Genomic DNA, 19,229 nt, shown 5'->3' on the forward strand with positions numbered 1-19,229 from the left:
CAGAAACTATCAGTGACATTTTCAGTTTGGTCAAATGAGGCACCTGGAACTTAATACACTGAGGTAAAAAGCTGAACTACTTTGAATTAACAGTCTCGAAAAGCTAGAAGATGAATATCCAAAATATGCGTACGATAAGGTTGTGAGAATTTCTCTACTTCTGGTTCCTGGTTTATCTTCTGCCCAGACTTGTCTCTTCAGGCCGGTGGGACAGCGCACCTCTGTCTCACTACGGAGCGGCAGGACAGCACAGCTCAGGGTTCAAAATGACCACAGTACAATTCGGTCCTCAGTGCTATGATTTTAGTTCTTTTGGGTCGCAGCAGAAGTACAAAACATGAAATACTAAGCTTACATTCCATACTTATAGTTTGATCATCTGTTCAAATTAGTTAACAAGCACGCTGATAGAACTAAGAACAGCAGTTAAGATATTGTGTATATAAAAAATATATCCGTGCCCCAAACCTTCCTGTGTTTCAATGGCAATATCACAGTAAAACTATATACACATAAAATAAAGAAATAAATAAATGGCACTAGCACAAAGGTAGATTGAAGTTCCCAGGGTTGATAGGCAGCAGCATCAGTACAGGTTCAAGAAGAAAGATGCACAAGCATCCTTTATTCTGACAGTTCACGTCATGGCTATTTTGAAATGTTTCTACAGTAGAGCACATAACTCAATGCTTCTTTAGCCAACAGAAAATGTGCAGATATTTCAGCCTCGTGGAAGTCTAACAGTCTCACAAACTAAAATACTACTTTATAATTACAACTGCCTACCTAACTACTTGATGGCAGGGATTCTGCGTGTAGTAAAAGATACCTACACTACATAGGCTATTCGGTGCTTCAGAACACCTGTGAAGTACTTTCTCAAATCTGCAGGACACCTCACTACATTTGAAGGATAGTGAAGTGGTGTGTGTGTTTTGACAAAGTATCGAAGGTACTTACATCCTACATATGTTAAAAACCTTTGACAGAGGTACCTCATCTTAAAAAAAAAAAAAAAAAAAAAAAAAAGAAAACACCCTCACATCCCATTTTGACTACGACAAAATGGATCGGCCCTGGCAGATTTTTTGGTTTACTGACAGGATTAGTGTTCTGCCAGACAATCCAGCTGCACCAACTCACGCTGTCCTTGCACAGGTCTTGTATCCAATGCACAGGAGGGCAGGAGCACACAGCAGAGCACAGGGGAAGTAGCATGACTGCCTCTTCTGGCAGCAGCTCACCAGTCCAACAACTCCTGAGATGAAGTTGTTCTGATTAGGAAGGCTAAAGTTACTTCCCCAAAAGTCTTTTTACTCCTCCTAAATCTGCATTTGACTACTGACCAGTTAGTGACTTCTTTATTTTTTAATTATTATCTGATGTTTTCAGCTAGCAAGGTTTTGTAATCAGAATTAGTCCCACAGCCCCGTCTGCAGAGAGCTATGTGCTTCCCGGGAAGGATGCAGAAATTTAACTTTGGTTAATTTCACCACAAACCGAACGGACCCTTTTGGTCTTCCATACCTGCTACAGTGAGAGCAGACATTATCAGGAAGGGTCTAACAACCGATTTCCCTCAGACTTGAGGGGGACAAAGGTAGGGAGCACCCTTCTGAAGCCCAGTTCAAGAAATCCTCTAACAGCATAAAGCTTGAATAGAAATACACCTCAGAAAGGGGAAGATTTGGATTACCTAAGAAACAATGCAACTACTCATTTCTGAGTGAAACAGCCTTCCCACCTTTGCCTGTCGTTAAATTCTGTTAGACGCTGGGCATTTGTAGTAGGCACCTCCAGCAGCACGCAAGCTTGTAACGAGCTGCACTACACTGCCTCTTACTGCCAGCATGTTTCACCACCAATACACAAGCTGGTGGTTAAGATGAACCATAAAACCGATGCTGTACCTGAATTTTCATAAGGCTAGGCAGAGAAGCGGGTGCTAAACGTTGCCTGGAATACAAAGTGAAGTGGAGGATGCGGAAGCACTAGCTATGTGGATCCACTGTGAGTGGATGCCTTGCCAAAGGTTTCTGAGTGAAAATTATCTGAAGTGTAAGATGAAACACACTACATTAAATCATTCCAAAGAGCGTGAAGATCTTACTATAGATTAAACTTCTTGTTCACCCACTGTTCCCGTACTTTTCCCTAGGGACTGGTCTCAAGTACTGACAAACTGAACACAAACCCAGGGGGATGTTGAGCTGGACTCACACTGACTTCTCTTCTGTTTCTATTATCTCCCAAAGCCTACCCCACAAACCTTACACTATCTGTCAGGAGGCATTGAGCTATCCCAGGAAGGAGAACAGGGATCAGAAACTATCAGTGACATTTTCAGTTTGGTCAAATGAGGCACCTGGAACTTAATACACTGAGGTAAAAAGCTGAACTACTTTGAATTAACAGTCTCGAAAAGCTAGAAGATGAATATCCAAAATATGCGTACGATAAGGTTGTGAGAATTTCTCTACTTCTGGTTCCTGGTTTATCTTCTGCCCAGACTTGTCTCTTCAGGCCGGTGGGACAGCGCACCTCTGTCTCAGCTACGGAGCGGCAGGACAGCACAGCTCAGGGTTCAAAATGACCACAGTACAATTCGGTCCTCGGTGCTATGATTTTAGTTCTTTTGGGTCGCAGCAGAAGTACAAAACATGAAATACTAAGCTTACATTCCATACTTATAGTTTGATCATCTGTTCAAATTAGTTAACAAGCACGCTGATAGAACTAAGAACAGCAGTTAAGATATTGTGTATATAAAAAATATATCCGTGCCCCAAACCTTCCTGTGTTTCAATGGCAATATCACAGTAAAACTATATACACATAAAATAAAGAAATAAATAAATGGCACTAGCACAAAGGTAGATTGAAGTTCCCAGGGTTGATAGGCAGCAGCATCAGTACAGGTTCAAGAAGAAAGATGCACAAGCATCCTTTATTCTGACAGTTCACGTCATGGCTATTTTGAAATGTTTCTACAGTAGAGCACATAACTCAATGCTTCTTTAGCCAACAGAAAATGTGCAGATATTTCAGCCTCGTGGAAGTCTAACAGTCTCACAAACTAAAATACTACTTTATAATTACAACTGTCTACCTAACTACTTGATGGCAGGGATTCTGCGTGTAGTAAAAGATACCTACACTACATAGGCTATTCGGTGCTTCAGAACACCTGTGAAGTACTTTCTCAAATCTGCAGGACACCTCACTACATTTGAAGGATAGTGAAGTGGTGTGTGTGTTTTGACAAAGTATCGAAGGTACTTACATCCTACATATGTTAACAACCTTTGACAGAGGTACCTCATCTTAAACAAAAAAAAAAAAAAAAAAAAAAAAAGAAAACACCCTCACATCCCATTTTGACTATGACAAAATGGATCGGCCCTGGCAGATTTTTTGGTTTACTGACAGGATTAGTGTTCTGCCAGACAATCCAGCTGCACCAACTCACGCTGTCCTTGCACAGGTCTTGTATCCAATGCACAGGAGGGCAGGAGCACACAGCAGAGCACAGGGGAAGTAGCATGACTGCCTCTTCTGGCAGCAGCTCACCAGTCCAACAACTCCTGAGATGAAGTTGTTCTGATTAGGAAGGCTAAAGTTACTTCCCCAAAAGTCTTTTTTCTCCTCCTAAATCTGCATTTGACTACTGACCAGTTAGTGACTTCTTTATTTTTTAATTATTATCTGATGTTTTCAGCTAGCAAGGTTTTGTAATCAGAATTAGTCCCACAGCCCCGTCTGCAGAGAGCTATGTGCTTCCCGGGAAGGATGCAGAAATTTAACTTTGGTTAATTTCACCACAAACCGAACGGACCCTTTTGGTCTTCCATACCTGCTACAGTGAGAGCAGACATTATCAGGAAGGGTCTAACAACCGATTTCCCTCAGACTTGAGGGGGACAAAGGTAGGGAGCACCCTTCTGAAGCCCAGTTCAAGAAATCCTCTAACAGCATAAAGCTTGAATAGAAATACACCTCAGAAAGGGGAAGATTTGGATTACCTAAGAAACAATGCAACTACTCATTTCTGAGTGAAACAACCTTCCCACCTTTGCCTGTCGTTAAATTCTGTTAGACGCTGAGCATTTGTAGTAGGCACCTCCAGCAGCACGCAAGCTTGTAACGAGCTGCACTACACTGCCTCTTACTGCCAGCATGTTTCACCACCAATACACAAGCTGGTGGTTAAGATGAACCATAAAACCGATGCTGTACCTGAATTTTCATAAGGCTAGGCAGAGAAGCGGGTGCTAAACGTTGCCTGGAATACAAAGTGAGGTGGAGGATGCGGAAGCACTAGCTATGTGGATCCACTGTGAGTGGATGCCTTGCCAAAGGTTTCTGAGTGAAAATTATCTGAAGTGTAAGATGAAACACACTACATTAAATCATTCCAAAGAGCGTGAAGATCTTACTATAGATTAAACTTCTTGTTCACCCACTGTTCCCGTACTTTTCCCTAGGGACTGGTCTCAAGTACTGACAAACTGAACACAAACCCAGGGGGATGTTGAGCTGGACTCACACTGACTTCTCTTCTGTTTCTATTATCTCCCAAAGCCTACCCCACAAACCTTACACTATCTGTCAGGAGGCATTGAGCTATCCCAGGAAGGAGAACAGGGATCAGAAACTATCAGTGACATTTTCAGTTTGGTCAAATGAGGCACCTGGAACTTAATACACTGAGGTAAAAAGCTGAACTACTTTGAATTAACAGTCTCGAAAAGCTAGAAGATGAATATCCAAAATATGCATACGATAAGGTTGTGAGAATTTCTCTACTTCTGGTTCCTGGTTTATCTTCTGCCCAGACTTGTCTCTTCAGGCCGGTGGGACAGCGCACCTCTGTCTCACTACGGAGCGGCAGGACAGCACAGCTCAGGGTTCAAAATGACCACAGTACAATTCGGTCCTCGGTGCTATGATTTTAGTTCTTTTGGGTCGCAGCAGAAGTACAAAACATGAAATACTAAGCTTACATTCCATACTTATAGTTTGATCATCTGTTCAAATTAGTTAACAAGCACGCTGATAGAACTAAGAACAGCAGTTAAGATATTGTGTATATAAAAAATATATCCGTGCCCCAAACCTTCCTGTGTTTCAATGGCAATATCACAGTAAAACTATATACACATAAAATAAAGAAATAAATAAATGGCACTAGCACAAAGGTAGATTGAAGTTCCCAGGGTTGATAGGCAGCAGCATCAGTACAGGTTCAAGAAGAAAGATGCACAAGCATCCTTTATTCTGACAGTTCACGTCATGGCTATTTTGAAATGTTTCTACAGTAGAGCACATAACTCAATGCTTCTTTAGCCAACAGAAAATGTGCAGATATTTCAGCCTCGTGGAAGTCTAACAGTCTCACAAACTAAAATACTACTTTATAATTACAACTGTCTACCTAACTACTTGATGGCAGGGATTCTGCGTGTAGTAAAAGATACCTACACTACATAGGCTATTCGGTGCTTCAGAACACCTGTGAAGTACTTTCTCAAATCTGCAGGACACCTCACTACATTTGAAGGATAGTGAAGTGGTGTGTGTGTTTTGACAAAGTATCGAAGGTACTTACATCCTACATATGTTAACAACCTTTGACAGAGGTACCTCATCTTAAACAAAAAAAAAAAAAAAAAAAAAAAAAGAAAACACCCTCACATCCCATTTTGACTATGACAAAATGGATCGGCCCTGGCAGATTTTTTGGTTTACTGACAGGATTAGTGTTCTGCCAGACAATCCAGCTGCACCAACTCACGCTGTCCTTGCACAGGTCTTGTATCCAATGCACAGGAGGGCAGGAGCACACAGCAGAGCACAGGGGAAGTAGCATGACTGCCTCTTCTGGCAGCAGCTCACCAGTCCAACAACTCCTGAGATGAAGTTGTTCTGATTAGGAAGGCTAAAGTTACTTCCCCAAAAGTCTTTTTTCTCCTCCTAAATCTGCATTTGACTACTGACCAGTTAGTGACTTCTTTATTTTTTAATTATTATCTGATGTTTTCAGCTAGCAAGGTTTTGTAATCAGAATTAGTCCCACAGCCCCGTCTGCAGAGAGCTATGTGCTTCCCGGGAAGGATGCAGAAATTTAACTTTGGTTAATTTCACCACAAACCGAACGGACCCTTTTGGTCTTCCATACCTGCTACAGTGAGAGCAGACATTATCAGGAAGGGTCTAACAACCGATTTCCCTCAGACTTGAGGGGGACAAAGGTAGGGAGCACCCTTCTGAAGCCCAGTTCAAGAAATCCTCTAACAGCATAAAGCTTGAATAGAAATACACCTCAGAAAGGGGAAGATTTGGATTACCTAAGAAACAATGCAACTACTCATTTCTGAGTGAAACAACCTTCCCACCTTTGCCTGTCGTTAAATTCTGTTAGACGCTGAGCATTTGTAGTAGGCACCTCCAGCAGCACGCAAGCTTGTAACGAGCTGCACTACACTGCCTCTTACTGCCAGCATGTTTCACCACCAATACACAAGCTGGTGGTTAAGATGAACCATAAAACCGATGCTGTACCTGAATTTTCATAAGGCTAGGCAGAGAAGCGGGTGCTAAACGTTGCCTGGAATACAAAGTGAAGTGGAGGATGCGGAAGCACTAGCTATGTGGATCCACTGTGAGTGGATGCCTTGCCAAAGGTTTCTGAGTGAAAATTATCTGAAGTGTAAGATGAAACACACTACATTAAATCATTCCAAAGAGCGTGAAGATCTTACTATAGATTAAACTTCTTGTTCACCCACTGTTCCCGTACTTTTCCCTAGGGACTGGTCTCAAGTACTGACAAACTGAACACAAACCCAGGGGGATGTTGAGCTGGACTCACACTGACTTCTCTTCTGTTTCTATTATCTCCCAAAGCCTACCCCACAAACCTTACACTATCTGTCAGGAGGCATTGAGCTATCCCAGGAAGGAGAACAGGGATCAGAAACTATCAGTGACATTTTCAGTTTGGTCAAATGAGGCACCTGGAACTTAATACACTGAGGTAAAAAGCTGAACTACTTTGAATTAACAGTCTCGAAAAGCTAGAAGATGAATATCCAAAATATGCGTACGATAAGGTTGTGAGAATTTCTCTACTTCTGGTTCCTGGTTTATCTTCTGCCCAGACTTGTCTCTTCAGGCTGGTGGGACAGCGCACCTCTGTCTCACTACGGAGCGGCAGGACAGCACAGCTCAGGGTTCAAAATGACCACAGTACAATTCGGTCCTCGGTGCTATGATTTTAGTTCTTTTGGGTCGCAGCAGAAGTACAAAACATGAAATACTAAGCTTACATTCCATACTTATAGTTTGATCATCTGTTCAAATTAGTTAACAAGCACGCTGATAGAACTAAGAACAGCAGTTAAGATATTGTGTATATAAAAAATATATCCGTGCCCCAAACCTTCCTGTGTTTCAATGGCAATATCACAGTAAAACTATATACACATAAAATAAAGAAATAAATAAATGGCACTAGCACAAAGGTAGATTGAAGTTCCCAGGGTTGATAGGCAGCAGCATCAGTACAGGTTCAAGAAGAAAGATGCACAAGCATCCTTTATTCTGACAGTTCACGTCATGGCTATTTTGAAATGTTTCTACAGTAGAGCACATAACTCAATGCTTCTTTAGCCAACAGAAAATGTGCAGATATTTCAGCCTCGTGGAAGTCTAACAGTCTCACAAACTAAAATACTACTTTATAATTACAACTGTCTACCTAACTACTTGATGGCAGGGATTCTGCGTGTAGTAAAAGATACCTACACTACATAGGCTATTCGGTGCTTCAGAACACCTGTGAAGTACTTTCTCAAATCTGCAGGACACCTCACTACATTTGAAGGATAGTGAAGTGGTGTGTGTGTTTTGACAAAGTATCGAAGGTACTTACATCCTACATATGTTAACAACCTTTGACAGAGGTACCTCATCTTAAACAAAAAAAAAAAAAAAAAAAGAAAACACCCTCACATCCCATTTTGACTATGACAAAATGGATCGGCCCTGGCAGATTTTTTGGTTTACTGACAGGATTAGTGTTCTGCCAGACAATCCAGCTGCACCAACTCACGCTGTCCTTGCACAGGTCTTGTACCCAATGCACAGGAGGGCAGGAGCACACAGCAGAGCACAGGGGAAGTAGCATGACTGCCTCTTCTGGCAGCAGCTCACCAGTCCATTGCCTCAGCTGCAAGGCGAGCATGCCCCCAGCTTGCACCATCTTCTGATGGGCGCTGTTTCTGGTGCGTGTTTGGAAAAGTTACCAGAAGTGAGTACTCTTTTCAGAGAGCAGTATACCAACATAGGAGGTTCCCCGCCGGCCCTTCAGCCCACCCTAGCGCTGAGGGGACCGAAGGCTCCCCCGGGGCAGCTCCAACCCCGCAAGGCCTACCGAAGAGCCGCCGCCAACCGCCCCTCAACCGCCGCCCTCCCGGCGCCTGCGGCCTGAGGGCGGCTTCGCCAACCGCCATGAGGCGGCGGCTCGGCCCCTCGCCGTCCTGCCGGGCACCATCGGGCTCCGAGCCCCGCAGGGACGGGTGCTGAGCCCTCCTTGCTGGTCCCGGCTTCGAGGGCTTTGCGTTTTGTTTCAGTTTAGGCTGTGGAGAAAGCGGCGGGGTGGGCGTGGAGAGCGCGGTCCGTGAGGGAACGGCGAGGGGAAGGCAGAGGAGTGCTGAGGGGAGGAAAGGCTGCAAATGTTTTAAGTTTATTGTTTGTTTTTTTTGCTTTTTTCCGCGTCAAGCCTCCCCATTCGATGCGAACGGTGCAGGAATGCATCGCCTAACACGAGTCGGAGAACGTCAAAGCCTTCGCTGAGGGAACCGCAGCCGCAGAGCATGCAGCAGAGCTCAGCTGCTGAGCACGAAGCTCGCTCATTTCGGCGGCTGTGTGGCCTCAGCCGCTCCCGGTGCCTAAAAATAAAGCCAAAATAAAGCCAAAATAAAAATAAAATTATTAAAAAAAAAAAAAAAGAAAAAAAAGAAAGAAAGAAAAAAAAAGCCGTATGGGAGCTCAGCAGCCCCAGCTGGGGCTACACACACGGCCCCGGGGCTGCCTCAGCTGCCCACCCGCGCACCAGCCATCAGGAGGGGAAATCGTGGGAGAAAAAAGCCACGATGTTTTGAAATTAACACGTGTGTTTTGTTTCTTTGTCGCAGGATGCTCTCTCCTCCCTTTCTGCCTTTCTCTCCCCCCCCCCCCCCCCCCGAGGAGCACGTCTCCGCAGCACTGGAGGCAGGAGCCTGCTACACGCAGGTACGGTGGAGGTAAACGCCTTGGTAATGCACCTGTGTGTAAAAACTTTTCTGATGTAAACCGACTCAAAAGCCCCTTTCCAGTCTTCCGAAGTTGTCAAGTGGTATTACTGCATCATGCCATGAAAATGAGCGAGGTGCATTTACGGTTCCTTAATGGTGAACAGATTCTCCAAACTAATCTGTGATAAAAGAGTGTTTCCTATAAGGAAAAAGAAAACTTTCACCCATCTATTTCACAACAATGAAAGGTCCGGGAATCTAGTATTTCCATAGCTCAAAGCCAAAATAAATTACTTAATTATTCATTTCTCCAGATCTTTTTGGTGTAAAATCTGAAAGTAACTCAAACAACAAAATCTTCCGAATAAATTAGGGCACGTGTTAGAACTGAGAGAAAAATCACAAGAACAGACTTTCACATGTTTTTCAGAACACCTACAAGGAAGTATCAGTTGGGCGTGGTGGCATCGTGTAAAATATCTTTTGTTAAACAGATGGAAATGAAACTTGTGTGCCATCAGCCTCTTGTGGTGGCATGTTGAGAAGTAGCAAAGCTAGTTAGAAAATAATACACATGTACAGATTTAAGAAATGGACAACGTTTCACTGTAGATGTTTATTCTACTTATCGTAACAAAAACCTGTGAAGTCCCATATTTTAATGTACAGTGATATATTTTGTCATATAAAATACAATTTACAGAAATTTCTATCAAGTAAACCTAAACAAACACACTTGCTTTTTGCATACTTTTATGTATGTCTTTAAATTAGAAACATCTCATTAAGAAAAATCTTACACCATAGTAGATGTTTGCATTTAATACCGCCTCTTTGCATTTTAACATTTTGTCTACAGGTTCAGAATACAGACGATCATTTCAACCAGCAAATCCTCGATGTATAAGGACTTGTAAGACGCACCAATGTGAACTGTAAAATCTGTAGTGAGATACATGACATACTTGCTACTTGTAATGTAGACTTCAAGATGCAAATGTTTATAGGAATCTAATTTTACATTTGCAAAACTATTTTATAAAAATATCAAAATATTTCTGCAGCTGTAATTTACATGGTCAAAATGTAAACCAGCAGAGTTTTCTTTATTTCATTCTTTAGAGTTACATACTTGAAGAATACATGAAAAGTAGCAGAGTAATGTATTTCACAGTGAAAAATTTCCCTCTTGAATCACATTAAGTATTACCAATCTTCTTTTCAAACTTAGTGCAGTTTTATACCTTTTTCAGTGGACAGTCTTATATACACTACCAGCATAAGCAGGGTCTGACAACAGTGACACTTTTTTTTTTTTTTTTTTTTTTTTTCAGGAGAAAAACACTTTTAGACTGGAAAGTACAGGAAAATGGAGACATTTCTTAAATTTCCAGCAAAGTTCTGCCGAAAGAAAACCCAAGAAATGCTCCACATAATTAATTTCAATCGAAGAAATAAATTCAATGGCCCATTTAATAAACTTCTTTTATTTAACAAACTTCTTTTTCTTTCCTTTGGTATACCAATTCATTTGTAGTCTTAGCTCTTTGCCAATAGATGTCTGATTTTTAAAATTTTTTGCTGGTTATAAAGGTGCTACTTTTATATACTCTTTAATTGCAGGTTTGTAAAAATGTGAAATTAAAAACCCCTCATCCACATGAAAAACTAGGTACGGTTTGTTTCGTTGTTGTACACTTAACAGATGGATTTCAAAACACAAAATACCTGTATATAAAAAGGAAGATAGTGCACTTTAAGCTTATAACATTCCGTTTTCAAATCCTCCATCCAATAATCAGTAACACTGTTCTTCTGCAGCCTTCTCCTAAATACGCATGACCCTTCCATTGTAAAATAAACAAGACAGCAATATTTGACTCCTTTTTTAAAGCGTGTGCTGTAGGAACAACTTTGACACCAAAATATCACATACATGAGATGTAAAGGTATGGCTCCTAAGGTCTTGATTAAATTCTCTTATAAAATTACAATTCAAGTTACTGGAAAACATAACTTTATAATTTTAAAAAGCAATATGCTCTTCTTAGACTTTTTCCATTTCTGTACTGTAAATGGAAATTTTAAGATAAAGATGCAAGTAGAAAAAACAAAATCTCAGAACAGGTAACGCTGTGAATTTTTATAAGAAAAACATTATGCACAAAATGCAGCAAGTGAAAGTCCAGTATGTTCTTGCCTTTTACCTACTTGAATATTTTCATTCACAGTTGTTCAAAAATTGCTAATTTGTCAGTACATTTTGTAAGGCTAGATTTACAACAGCATTTTTGTAAAGGTGAGAATATACAGTATATACAGAAGACATTGACTCAGTCCTTGCAGTGTTGTATATTATCTATGGAAAATATAACAGCAGTTATAGTTCTATGACTGATTAGTGGAAGATGAAGCTTCTGCTTCTGTTGGTTTCTGACCTTCCTTAGGTGTTTCTGGCTTAATCTCTTTACCGATCTCCCTACTTTTACTCCGATCTTTCCGATCTTTTCCTCTTTCACGATCTCGATCTCTGTCTCGATCTCTTTCTTTCTCCCTGCTTCGATCCCGGTCTCGGTCTCTGTCACGATCTCTGTCTCTGCTTCTTGATCGTTCTCTGTCACGTCTCCTGTAGGATTCTCTCTCTCTGGTTCTTGCTCTCTCTCGGTCTCTGTTTCTTTCCCAGTCTTTACCTCGCTCCGAGTCTTTCTCTCTATCTTTGTTCTGGTTTCTGTCTCTGTTTTTATCCCATTCTTTGTCTCTGTGTCTCTCCCAGTCCCTGTCTCTGTTCCAGTTTCTGCCACGGTCTCTTTCCCAAGGTCTGCCATGTTCTCGATCCCTTCGTCTTTCCTCAAAGGGTCTGCTTTGTCGATTATCTGCTTGCTGAGGCTCTGGCTGATCTAAAACCTTGTCTTTATTTCCTCCTTCGTATCTCTCTCTCTGTCTCCCTTCAAATGTCTGGCCTCTAAATTCAAGATTTTTGCCTTCTCGGAAGTCAGATCCTGACCACTGTCCTTCTGACTCAGGCCCTTGCCCAGGAATACCAGAAAGAGGTGCAGACGGCCCAGCTTCCTCCCACATCTCCTTTCTGTGGCCTGGTGGATGACTGGGAAGGTCCAGGAGTGGTCTTGGGGTTGGCTTCATGTTTTGTGGCGACTGACCTTGGAAATGAAATCTGGAAGGGGGAGGTTCGTTTTGTTCTGGAAACATTGGAGGTGTGGCTCCTCTTGGTCCTCCAAACTGAAGCGGAGCTGGACCTCTCTGGTTGGCAAACCTGGGTGGTGGACTCCCTCCTCTCCGTTCTTCAAATGGCTGTGGCAAAAGTCCTCGTGGGCCGGGTATATGGTTTGGAGCCGGACCTCTTTGCCCTTCAAATTGATTTGGGTGAGGCCCTCTTGGTCCCCCAAAATGACTAGGGGCTGGACCTCTAGGCCCTCCGAACTGCGGACCTCCTCTCTGTCCTTTAAACTGAGCTGGTGGGGGTCGCCTTTGACCTCCAAAAGGAAAAGGCGAAGGTCCTCTGTTTCCCATGAACTGAGGTTGATCAGGGCCTTCAAACTGTCCCGGAGGCCTGATCATCTCGTTATATTGGGAATCTGAGAATTCCCTTTGTTCCATGTGAGGCTCCCTATGATCTTCAAACTGAGATGGTGACATTCCTCTTGGAACACCGTGATAAGACGGAGCAGGGCCCCTGTTATCACCAAACAGAGATGGTGGTCCATGCTGTGTAGAAAACAAGGAAGGAATGGGACCCTTTTGACTTCCAAATCTTCCAGGGGCAGATCCTCTTTGTCCATCGTTATTTGGAGAACCATGCTCTTCTGAGAACTGTGGCGCTGGGCCTCTAAAATTAGGTCCATGAGGTCCTCCGGGCGCGTTGAGCATCAGTGGTGCTGGAGGTCCTCCTTTCTGCCCAGACAAAGGAAACGGACCTCCAGCTCGGTTCTCCTCAAAGTGCTGTGGGAGAGGTCCACCCTCACCCTGAACTGGTGGAGATTCAGTTTGTTCTACAAATTGATGAGGCTGAGGGTTTCTCTGTTCTTCGTATTGCACCGCAGAAAGACCCCTGTCTGGTTCAAAGTGACCAGGTCCCTTTTCCTGAGAAGTAAACATTGGATTTGCCTCATTTGACCAGGATACTTTGTGCATATCTTGCAAAGACTGACCGTCATTAGATGTGGAGAAATTAGGCTGAAAAGACGTACTTGGAGGTGTCGGAAGCAGCACTTTACGTAAAGGCTTGGATGTAGAAGGTTCTGCAGAAACTGCTTGACTCACATTTTCCAAAGTAACTTGAACAGTATTTTCAAATTTGCTATTAGGTGCCTCTTCCTGCAGCACTGCAGGAGCCTTTTCACTGGAAACCCAATTATCACCACCGTAACTAAGCTGAGTAGCAGGAATTAAAGTTTTATCTTCCTTACCAAGTGAAGTCTGCAAAGCGTTTGGAAAACTCGCTTGAGGAATTTCTCTTGTGGATATCTCATTCTGTGCTGCCTGTGGCTTTATTCGAGACTCGGTGCCGTCATTAGTTTCTGTTGCCATTCTTCTGGCTTGTCGAGGGTCTCTATTCTGCCGTGGGTCACAGCTCTGGTTTAAAACTTGTGCTTGCTGATTGGAAGATGAAGGTAAATCTACTTTTTGTGCAGCCTGTTGGTCCTGATGGAACAATTCAGTCTTTAGTAGGGAAGATTTTGGTGGAGGTGACATTAAAGCATCAGACACTGAAAAATGAGCCATTGAAACACCAACAGCTGCTCGTTGTTGTCTGAGGGCTTCTTCTTGCTCCTCTAGTTGTCGTTTCTGCTCTTCTATTTGTTTGTTTAATTCTTCTAACATTTTTTGCTGTTCCACCAAGGATGAAGATGCAGATAAATCTGGCACATATGAAGCAGGTGTTTCCACAGAAGTGTTTTTAGTGTCTGTATACATTTTGTTAGGTAAATCATCAACAGTAACTTTTGCTTCTTCCAAGATAGTTTCATCTTCCGGATCATAGGCCTCATCCTCTAGTTCTATTGTGTTACTGGGCTTCTCCACACTATACAGTTTTTCGCTTTCACCAGTCTGCATTTCAAAAGCTTTCTCTGGATCATATTCTTCTTCGGGATCATATGGCCTGTCATCCTCCTCATCTTCTATAGCTTTGTCTTTTGACATCTGTCCGAACTGTTGTACAATGGGATCTAGCAAAGGAACAGCTGACACACCTCCATCCACAGCTGCTTGAGCTTCCTGATTTGAAGACTGGACAGTTTCAGTCTCCTTAGCAAGAGGTTCAAAAGTCTTCTTTTTACCAAAAAGTGTCTGGAGGATGTGCTCAAGAGGTGTGGCAGTTTTTGAGGATGAAGAATGTGTAGCAGTAGCACTTGTAGAAGCAGTAGCTGAAACTGGTGGTGTTACAGTACTTGTGGTTCCACTCTTAATCGAGGACAGTATTTTTAATACTGAAGGTGTAACTGATGAGGTTTCTGGAACGGGAAGTGGGGGTGGAGGTGGAGGAGATCCCGGTGGTGTTGTACTTACAGCTGAATCTCCCGAATACAGTGTGTATTTCGGAGTTTTATTTTCTCGTGAAGAAGCTACTGTCCCCTTAGAGTACAGCGATGTTTCTGTTTCCTCTTGCACCTGAATTCGGCTGCGCTTTTCCTCTATTTTGTCTGTATCCGTGCTAGTAGCAAGACGCTTCCCTTTCTGACAGATAACCAATCCAAGAATTAAATTCGGACGTGAAGACTCCAGACCTGAAAGGAAACATAAAGATTGTATATGTAAAAAACTACTATTTTTTATCTGTGTTTTCAATAGGAACTTATCATTTTATATAATGGCAGCTACGAGAGTCATAACAGTAACAGTTCTTCTAAATTTCACGCAGTGACATTAATCCATAAGCATATGTATCTATATTTATTTACTATTTATATAAATTTGTATACAGTAACTAAAAAATATTTTAATTCTTTCCCTTGATATTCTTTAATATTGCAGTAACAGGTATGATTACTGAAAGATGTCCTTGCAAATGTCTCTAATGTTCAAAAATTAAAGTTTTCCTATTTTTGTATTATTACTTTCTACTTATTGTTGTCCACTTCCCCCCCAATCAAATATTGCCTTTCAAAATACTTTGCAAATACCTTATATACACAGAGATACTGATAAGTGAGAAAACCTGGACAAGCAATCTAACTTTCTGTTAGATTAACAGAAATTAGGCTAAACTGGAATTGAAGAACCAGAAATAAAGAGAAAAAAACTAATGCTATTAAAACAAACAAACAAACAAACAGCAACAACAAAATACAAACACTCCACTTTCTGTTACACAAAAAGCACAAGGCATTGTTAAACTTAATAATTACATTTCTGTTCTAATCTGTGCTAAAATACCGGACTGACATTTACACCATTCCATCAAGGTGACTTTTAACACTGTTGTAGAATTGAGTTTGATGCCACAGACCCTTCCCTAAGTAAGAAATGTGAGCAGAATTACTCCATTGTGAAAGCTTCAGGCTTGAATCCCTGGAGAAGCATTCCCAGAAATGACCAGAAAGTTTCCCATAAAGAGGAAAAATGCAAACAGCTGCAGGTCCGTTTCACATTATTGTATTCCTTCCTTGTACATTCACATTTCCCACAGGCACTCGTGGAAGACAAATACAACCAGAATAAAGAGCAGGGAGTAAACCCTTTAACATACAGTCAGTGGCAAATGTAGAAAAAACATATAAAGAGAGGATTTTAACTTCTGGATTTAGTGACTTGAGATCCTCATTTGGGAGCCATATTAATATTTGCATCCAGCTAGGAACCAGGAATATAGAAACGAAACTAACGGCAAAGTAAGAGATTTACCATGGTTATATGATGAGGACTCGAAAACCTACACTGTCCCTTATATTCATGACCCTTAAGTAGAAGTTTAAAAGAAGTGTAATATATGAATTTATGTATATCTTTATTTTCTTACTAAACAAAACCAACTGCTCACTAAGGAACAACTTATAAATAACTAATTTTTGCCACTGAAAACTTTTTGATACCAGCAAAAACCCAAACTTCCCATAGTTGCAGATAAATTCTATTTGCCATTACCAGTCATAAGTATGAACCTTTGCTGAAACAACTGAATTCAAAGTTTTAAGGGGGCTCCTAAATTTACTATCTTATGAGAAAATTACATCAGCTGTTTTTATTTGTATAGCTGAAATTATATTCACGTACGCTAAGAAAGAATTAAATGGGGTAAGCCTATTTCTTAAGTTAAATGTGAGGTTTCCACAGCAAGAGGATTATAACCAGGTAAGTCAAGACGATGACTTCTTCAACAAAGCTTCATTAAGCATAAATATTTCATTAAGCAGTAACCTGCCTAAATTCTGAAATTCTGTGTTCTTCTGACTGTGACTGGTAATAGTACAGCACATCTGTTTTAGCCACATAATGGAGAGAGCAGCAAAATCTGGTTACTCACTAGAAGGTCTTTGCAAAAAGACAGAAAAAATTGAGGCCAATGCAAAATCTACTTGAGGTTTCCTATCAGAAGCAGCTCTCATTTTAAGTATTTTGAAAAAAAAATAACACTGAAATTTGATTGAATGCATTCTAGTTCCACAGCTGATTTCAGATTACTTCAAAGTTCAGTGTTTGAGTTTTACATAGTTCTGTGGTTGAGAGGATGTTGGACATGCTGGTTTAAATAAACTTCTATTTTTCATTTAGTAGCACATTATTCCCTACTTGTACATTTAAAACTCAGTGCCAAGTTTTTTCCTCCAGATATAGTATTTCAGTATTTTGTGTTGCCAATTTTCACTTTCTTCCATGGTTAGAAATATATATATATATACACACACAAATTATAAATGCATCAAGAAAATGACCTAGCTATACTAACCAAAACTAAGACTTGCTTATAATTTAGTTTGCTTATAATTTTATACAGATTGTCCTTGTGACAGGGCAGGGACGGCAAGATGTACAACAAAAGGAGGCAGGACAGGAACTAAACAAGTAATTATCTTTGGTGAATCTAAGATTATTTGGAAAGGATCAAAAATCCTTGATTCACCCAATTAAAAACTCCTTTCAACCCATTGCCTAAAAGCAATCCTAGCAATTCTGATCACTATAGTTTACTACCCCAGATGAAGTTACATTAATACATAACATCAGGGCATAGCTCAAAAGACAGCTTACTTGGGAAGAAAATTATTCGCTGTGTACACTCTGAAGAGACTCAATAGTTAGGTATGATTCACTCTGAGTGACTGCTTTACATTTTTTCTTTATCAGCATGTGAGTAATGACTCCACATTTGGTCAGCATTGACCCGTGCAGAGTATCTCTCAAATCTGTGTTCACCCTAAAACTCCTCATAAGCATTCACTGTTCTTCTGTCATTAACGTATTGGTTATCTGCTCTTCTGCAGAGACCTGTGATTTATCCAACTAGTCACAACATGCATCTCAAACACTGAATAATTGAAACGAGCAGGTTTCAAAAATCTATTGGACTGTGTATCTAAAATTAACAGCAAAAAGGTAAAAAATCAGTTCTGAATCCCTGTAAGAGACAGAGATCATCGCTAATAAAAACAGAGTAAAACTTAAACACACGTTCAAGATAAATTCCAAAGCTTAATTAACAACGGTTGTAACTGAATCTGTTTACTTTGGTCAGAGAAAAAATCCATTAAATTTTTACATTTTGATACTGTAATTTTCAACAGATGCCTAACCCAGTTTCTAAATTCATTCAATCCAAAGCGATCACACAGTAAGTGCTTCTTTTAGATGGAAATATACAGCCAGACCAGCACTTCAAAGCTCAGTCCCATTCTATTTCCATATCCATAAATAGGTTTCAATATCCATAAATAGGTTAAGTGCCTAATTTTAGGTAATAACTGAATGAAAATGTTGGCTGCAGTCTCCAACTATTGCTCAATAACTATCTTCCAAAAGCAAGCATTTTAAGTGCTGCAAGCTATGTTAGTAGCTTTTGATGCTAATTTATTTATAAAATATTGTTAAATGCATTCTGCATTTGAAGACCACGATGGTTTTATCAAGTTACATCCTGTAATTAAATCTATTTAAACAAGATATATTTAATATTACTATGGGATTAATATATTTTTTTCGTTAAATACGTTTTTTTTCATGAAATCAGTTTTGCAGTATTGATCTACATAATGGCCACATATTGTCCCTACCATCCGCAGCTGCTAGGAAGTTAACTGTACCACTAAGGATACATCCCTAATTTCTGTACACTGATGGCAAAACTTAGGGAACAGACCTATGCCATACTTTTAACTGCAGAGACCAATACAAGCAAATCTGTAATCATTATCAACACGCCGTTTAAATACTTGTCCCAGTTAATTGTGAAAGCATGACTGAAAACTATCAAGTTGGTGTATCTCGATTCAGTGATAGAGATCACTCCCACCGCTGTAACACTGCCGCACATTATGGTACATTTGCTGAATGGGAGTGGCTGACATCAAAAATATGTTGTTCTACTACTGCTGCTTTCCATACTGGTATGAGTACTCTAAATAGCTTGAAGAGATTTCATGCCTTCATACTTAAAAACACTTCCAAGCTTAAACTAATGGAAGAGATACTGCGGCATGCCCTCTGCTGATACACTTTTTAAATTAAAATTCTTCTATTTTAAATATGTATGGTACCCGATACATTTCCAACATTGCCAATAAATCTCTCCATAAGTGCGTCTTCCTATTGCTAATAATGACTGATTATACCTTTTCATTTTTTTTTCCAGTGTTTTCAGATCTACAGATGAAAGTGCTAAATAGTGTTGTGTGTATGTGAAACGAGACAAACAAATTCACATACAGTAAACTACCAGAAAAAAAAAAAACAATGCTGAACATCCCACCAACAGATAATATC

General features: G+C 40.7%; 1 protein-coding gene across 1 annotated transcript; it reads right to left on the reverse strand.

Annotated features, from left to right (window-relative positions):
• Positions 1-11,406: 11,406 nt before the first annotated feature.
• LOC116495827 (death-inducer obliterator 1-like) lies at positions 11,407-16,991 on the reverse strand. Its single transcript, XM_032198543.1, has 2 exons — positions 16,961-16,991; positions 11,407-15,040 (listed from the first exon to the last, which is right to left on the reverse strand). The coding sequence occupies exons 1-2, from the start codon at positions 16,989-16,991 to the stop codon at positions 11,685-11,687; spliced, it is 3,387 nt and encodes a 1,128-aa protein (XP_032054434.1). The 3' UTR covers positions 11,407-11,684.
• Positions 16,992-19,229: the final 2,238 nt, after the last annotated feature.

Source organism: Aythya fuligula, chromosome 16 (genome assembly GCF_009819795.1).
Source record: "Aythya fuligula isolate bAytFul2 chromosome 16, bAytFul2.pri, whole genome shotgun sequence".
Taxonomy (NCBI): domain Eukaryota; kingdom Metazoa; phylum Chordata; class Aves; order Anseriformes; family Anatidae; genus Aythya; species Aythya fuligula.